This window comes from Kryptolebias marmoratus, linkage group LG18 (genome assembly GCF_001649575.2).
Source record: "Kryptolebias marmoratus isolate JLee-2015 linkage group LG18, ASM164957v2, whole genome shotgun sequence".
In the NCBI taxonomy this organism is placed as follows: domain Eukaryota; kingdom Metazoa; phylum Chordata; class Actinopteri; order Cyprinodontiformes; family Rivulidae; genus Kryptolebias; species Kryptolebias marmoratus.
This window is the reverse complement of record NC_051447.1, coordinates 5,262,075-5,268,449: the sequence shown is the minus strand read 5'-3', so window position 1 is coordinate 5,268,449 and position 6,375 is coordinate 5,262,075. Positions and strand designations below refer to the sequence as shown.

Below are 6,375 nucleotides of genomic sequence, written 5' to 3'. Positions count from 1 at the left end.
CATGCTTAGATATGTCTGGTTTTACTTCGGCTGTATAGCGGGCCTGGGGTACTTTTAGATAGTTCAGTACCGTTAGTTTTAGTTTTAGCTTAGTTTAGTTCTGTACATTTAGTCATGCTTAGATCTGTTTAGTTTAGCTTAGCTTATTTAGACACACACACACACACACACACACACACATGTTATGTCTCTCTATATTTGCAGGGACTTTCCATTGACTTCCATTCATTTCTACACCCTAACTACAGCCTAACCCTAACCCTATCCATTACCAGTACATACCTAACCCTAAACCAAACCTAAACTCAATTCACACCTTAGTCCTAAACCTAACCCCTAACCCAAAAACATAATTTCTCCTTGTGGGGACCAGGCTTTGGTCTCCACAAGGAGCAGTTGGTCCTCACAAGGTAGTATATGTTAGGAAAATTGTCCCCACAATGTATCAAATACATGGCCACCCACACATACACACACACACACACACACACACACACACACAAAACGGTTGGTATTCTTCTCATATAGACAAATAAAAAAGAAGAAAAAGAAACAGGGACACAGCAGTTAAATTTTTAAATAAGTCAGTAGGTCTCCCCTCCAATTACAACAACCTGTCTATTTTTAGAAATTATTGTTTAAACTGACATCATCTTGGAATTGTGGGACTTTTTTTGGACTTATGATGAAAACATGTTTGAAGTTTTCAGACAACTGTTTTATTGAAATAAATTGCAATGATAATTTTCTGGAATTCTTCATTCTTTGCTAGTGATTTTCCAAGCTGGACTTCAACTATTAAATTAATCATTTTGTCAATGGTTTGGATTTTTTGTTCTGTTCAGGTTTGGTTTTTAAGTTTTTTTTGTAGGCCCCTGTTATTTCAGTTAATTAGACATTCTTGTTGTCTAGCCTGGTATTCTTAGCATTCTTGGCTGAAGAAATGGAAATGGAAATGCTGTGATTTTCTAATTTTTAACCCTCCTGAAGCCCTCAAAAGGGAGAAAGAGATGAGGAGAGTAAGGGAAGTTGTAAGTTTGGGTCATTTTGACCCGAAGCCCAAAGGAGGGTTGACCTAGATACTTTGGTAATGTTCAAAGTTAGGACATGAGGACATTCATCATGAAAACCTTTGAAGAAATGAGGAGAAAATATTTTAAAACTCAGCAGATGTTGCTGCAGTGGTTTTACTCGAGTGATGGAGCTTCTTTTCGTTGAACTTTGTTATTCCTATGTTGTTCCCATACACACACTTGTTACATGATTGTTGAAAATATTTCTTCATTTTTTAAAAGTATGTTGCAAGACATTCATCCTGACTTAGTCTGCTTTCCTCCATAACTGATGAAAGCGCAATGTGTCCAAATAAGAGAAACTTGAACTAGGCTTTTAAGGTGCAGTTGTGTTGAGAGCTATCTGCACAGAGGAGTCAACAGGTTGTGTGGTTGTGCTGTCAATTCACAACATATCTGCTTACAAATGTAGCCTTTAGTTAAGTTAGCATTTCTCTAGGATGGGACTGTTGATGACACATTGGGAACGGTATTTGTGAGGGAGTTTCCAAAATGTTTGTGCAAGTTCTCAATCCTCTTTGCGTCAAAGCATGGACCTGCTTTCGTCACCCATTTTTGAACATGTTTGAAAAATGAATGCGTCTCTAGCCCTTCCAGATTTACTTTCTATAAATCTAGCTTACTAGAGCTGTATTTTTTTTTTGACAATATGCAAACTCCCAGCAAATTCTGGCCAAAACATTTTTTTTTATTTTTAGTCTCCAACGTGTCCACACAGTCAGAGCCCAATGAAATACCACCTTTAGAGCTTAACAAGACTGCCTCAGCTAGGTAGGTAATAAGCTCAAAGAGGAACAGACTGAATACAAAATAAGAAGAAATGACTTTGTAAACCATCTAACAAATCTGTATTAAGGAATTTGTACACCAGCTTAAGATAAGGGTGAACAACAGAAGCTCGTATAACAAATATTCTCTTATCACAATTTGCTAAAGTCAAAGTTAATACAGTTTAAAGATAACAGTCTGTGACGGAGTCATATTTGAGCAGATGAATGTTGAATTCAATAGGAAATAAAGAGCAGTTACAAGGCATCAGAAACAGAGCTAAAGGTTTACAGCATGTCGGCATTTTAAGAAAAAAATGTTGAGTTTCACGATAGTCCCCTTTGATTTATTAAGTCTTTCAAATGAAAATCTGCTCACCCATAGTATACTCTGATGAAGGATGTTTATAGCAGCTCAGAAAGACACACTGACCATCACAAGGTGTATTCTCTGAATACATCAATGATTGAACTGTGGTTTAAATCAAACAGCAGCTTATTTTATGAATAAAAATTTAATGTAATGGTTTGTAAATTTTTTTCCCCTGTATATAAATAGGTACAGAACAAGTACACCACATTAACTACGTTTTTTAAACTGTTTGTGTTTTAAATGTAATTAAGTTATTTATGTCAGCTTTTTATTTTTTTTAACTTTAACTTTAACTTTAACTGCTTCTAATTTTTCAGTGTGTGACCAATACAGACTTCAGACAGACCAGTTGAATTACTGCACCATGCTGTTAAAATTCCTCTCACTGAAGCAAACCCTTTCCTAAAAGCAGCTTTTCTGAAAGTCCTTCAAATCTTTTTTCTTACTCTACACAGTTGAGTAATAGATTATATTTGTGCATGCAGCAACAAGTTGTGTTCACTGTAAAAACAAAAATAAAAACATCACCACAAGTGAAACAAACCTGTTTCTACTGCAATGTAGCACCACATGAATATAGCAAATTATTCTATTTTGTTTGTTGTGTTTATTGGTCACAAGATTTTTGAAATGGCTCAGCTATATTACTTAACTTAGTTGATGTCTCTGGTTTTTGCAATTTCATATAAAAAATAATAAAAACATGCTCTTCTACTTGTTTACCTATTTGTCCCTTTCGGTATTAAAGCTGTAAACCTTTTCATCCTTATCTTTAAAACGCTTGTCCTTTTTGGAATGCTCTTTTTTTCATGCTTAATCTTGTTACTGAGATGTTACTAATGACTCGTAACATTTGCTGCACCACTAGGAGTGGAGATCATTCATATTAATGACATATTCTTAGTTATTAGTCATTTCAGGAGAGGATCAAAGTTCTACAGTGACATGATCAGGATATTGCAAAACAAGCCCAAAATATTAAAATTAAAATAAAAAAATGGTTCCATTGTTGTTTTGGTTTCTAGGGCACAAAGTGACGGTGAGAATGCACAAAACTGGCTGCTTCGTCATTGGTTTTTATAAGTCTGTATCTTAAGTTCATTTGGATAGACCAGAACCAGAGTTTTAGACAGTCTCCACTTTGGAGCAATTTTAAAAATATCAGGTTTTCTCACCAAAAACATTGAGTTTGGAAAGGATGTGCAAACGCTGCAGGAAACCTCTGTTTTTAGAAATATCCAAAGTTGTGTGGACTTGCTAAAAATGTGTTGGGGTTTTTGTTTCTAATCAATTTTGTGGGATAGGGAACCATGAAGAACTCTAACTTGTACAGTTCAGTGATAGACAAGGTCAATCAAGCACTGCCAATAAAACTGGACACTGAGAAGCCACAACACTGTTTTAAAAAGTCATTTTTGTACATAAATTACAGCATTATTAGAACTTCTATTGCAGTGTGACCATGAAATGCTAAAGTTACGTTGTTTAGTATATTTTTAGGAACTTAACAACCTAGTTAAATGTGTTACCCTAAAAAGCTGCAGTTACCTAAATACAAACATCAAATAGATGTATCAGAGATAAAATTACTGGTCAGTCACAGTTTACATATTTTTACAAAATAAAAACAGTCTGTGTCTTTCAAGAGCTAAAGACCTATGGTTCCTATGTAAAATAAAGGTCCTCCTTTGGGCAGCAGAAGTCCAGTTTCATCAAAGAGCTGCATTATTTCAGAATTATTGAATGTTGATGAACTTTTCTTTAATTTTTTACAAACACAGCGAGATCATTTAAACTCAGTACCATTGTGAGGTGACAACCCCTTAGCATTCATCTGTTTTTAGGTAAACTTTATTCTACGGTTAGCGGATAGCTGTAAATGTCCTTATGGCTCATAAAAGGTTATTATTTTTTAACTTCACAGATCATACATTTCTGATATTACAGCTTGAACAGGAGTGCATGGCACCACAGTGTGCCACTTGGCATTTTTCCATCTGTCAATACGTAGGGCAAAGTGTGAGGAAACAATGACCAGCAGCTGGATCTTCAGTCACGACACAAATTGAATTCTGAAAATTGCTCAAAGTGATTCCTGAATAATATAAAGAGTACAGAAAGAGTGGAATGTTGTAAAAGCTACAAAATCTGTAAACAAAAATACATTTAAATACACAAAGAGCGTAAAGCAGGAAAATACAAATACATGTCAGACAGCCCTAACGGTAAGCCACAATCTCCATCAGTCTGTTCGTGATGGGTAAGTGCTTATTATTCAACAAGTCTTTAGTTCATTGTTCTTTTGTGTTTCTGTAATATTCAGTGTCCACCCTAATATGGTAATTATTGCTTCTCTACGCTATGAAGGTTTGTGCCTCGCTAAATAACTCCGTTAAGTAAAAATGACAACACTTTTAGGTGAACAGTCGCGCAAGTAAGAAGAAACCACACACACACACACACACACACACACACACGCATTCATTCAAACCACAAGAACATTAAAGAGTTATTCATCCAGAGAGCAGATTATACAAGTTTTAAAATCTCAAGGTGACGATTTAGTTACCGCAGGACACAGAAGACACAGGTAAAGACGTACACAAACCGAGTCCCACGAATTATAAGCCCTGAGGCCCAGCCGAAGCATCCCCACACATGAACACGTTACATGTCACACTGCTGTGTGCCTTGAGTTTGCATTCTCTTTCCTGGGCAATGACGAACTGTTCCCGCTGAACTGGCTGAAGCTGGCAGCCCTACACCTCGCCCTTGGGCCTCCTCCTCCATCTCCAGCCGTCGGGCCTATGGGTAGAGTACTGTATCGGCCAAGAATGGGGAAGCCCTGGCCTTGGTTGGGTGCTTGGTTGTCAGGGTGGAGGGAGGCATCCTTAACAAAGAGGCTCTGGATGAGCTGTAATTTTTCCTTCTCTTCCTGTAAAAATAGGTTGACGAGGAGCTTCTTTTCCCGTTTGAGCTGTTCCACAATGGTTTTGGGAACATCTGGGATCACCCAGGCAACCATGAGGCCCAGGAACATCACCAAGTTCTGCAAGAGGCAGAGAGAACAAGGGATTGAAAATAGTATTGTACTCTCATTTAAAAAAATACTAACTTTACCTCTATTGATTTATGACCAGCTCTTTTGTTGTCTCCAAACGCATTCCACTACCAAATGTCCAAAATTACCTAAACATTTTCATATTACTGCTTGTGAAACATCATGAATCAGTAACATCCACTCCTTTTCTTACACATATCTGTGGTCAGGTCAAGAGGCAACAAGTCCAGGAGGAAAACGTAGACACCCATCCTTCCAGTGGGATGTTCCCAGAAAACCTGCAGAGGGAGGCGTCCAGGAGGTATCCTAATTAGGTGCTCAAATGAATCCATTTGATGCAGAGGAGCAGTGGCTCTACTCCCAGCTTCCTCCAAAGATGGAGCACTCACCTTATCTCTAAGGCTTAGCCTAGCAACCTAGCAACCCTACAGAGGAAGTTCAGCCACTTGTATCTGGAGTCTTGTTCTTTTGTCATGATCCATACCTCATAATCAGAGGTGAGAGTTGGAACCGAGATTGACCAGTAAATTGAGAGTTTCGCTCTTCGGCTTAGCTCCTTCTTCACTACAATAGACAAGAGCAATGCCCTCATTACTGTGGATAAGGCCCCGATCTGTAGATCAATCTACTGCTCCCTCCGACCATTACTCATGTTAAAAACATTTTTACTGCCACTAATTTTAATCAAAAAACATCCATCTATCCATCCATCTATCCATCCATCTAACCATCCATCTATCCATCCATCCATCCATCCATCTATCCATTTTCTTTCAATTATCCATGATTGGGTCAAAGAGACAAGTCCAGGAGGAAAACCCAGACATCCCTCTCCCCAGTGACTCTCCAGCTCCTCCTGGGGAGCCCAAGGTGTTTAAAAACCAGAAAGGATATACGACATAAACTTTCCTGCAAGGACTGGGTCTGTCCTGGGGTTTCCTTCCAGTAGGTTGTGTCCATGAAACCTTCAGCTGAGGTCATCTTAATCAGATGCCTGAACCACCTCAGCTGACTCCATTTGTTATGGAGGATCAGTGGCTCTACTTCGAGCTCCCCTTGGATTATGGAGCTTCTGTATCTACAGTATCTCTTAGAACCCAG

At 38.1% G+C, this 6,375-nt stretch overlaps 1 protein-coding gene across 6 annotated transcripts in view; it reads right to left on the bottom strand.

Moving 5' to 3' along the window:
- Positions 1-2,501: 2,501 nt before the first annotated feature.
- ano2b (anoctamin 2b) overlaps positions 2,502-6,375 on the bottom strand; it is a 78,013-nt gene continuing 74,139 nt past the window's right edge. For all 6 annotated transcript variants that reach the window (XM_017432570.3, XM_017432573.3, XM_017432572.3 and 3 more), the window contains one exon: positions 2,502-5,262. In XM_017432570.3, the coding sequence (XP_017288059.1) occupies positions 4,888-5,262 (375 nt within the window). In that variant the 3' untranslated portion in view covers positions 2,502-4,887. The remainder of the gene's footprint in view (positions 5,263-6,375) is intronic.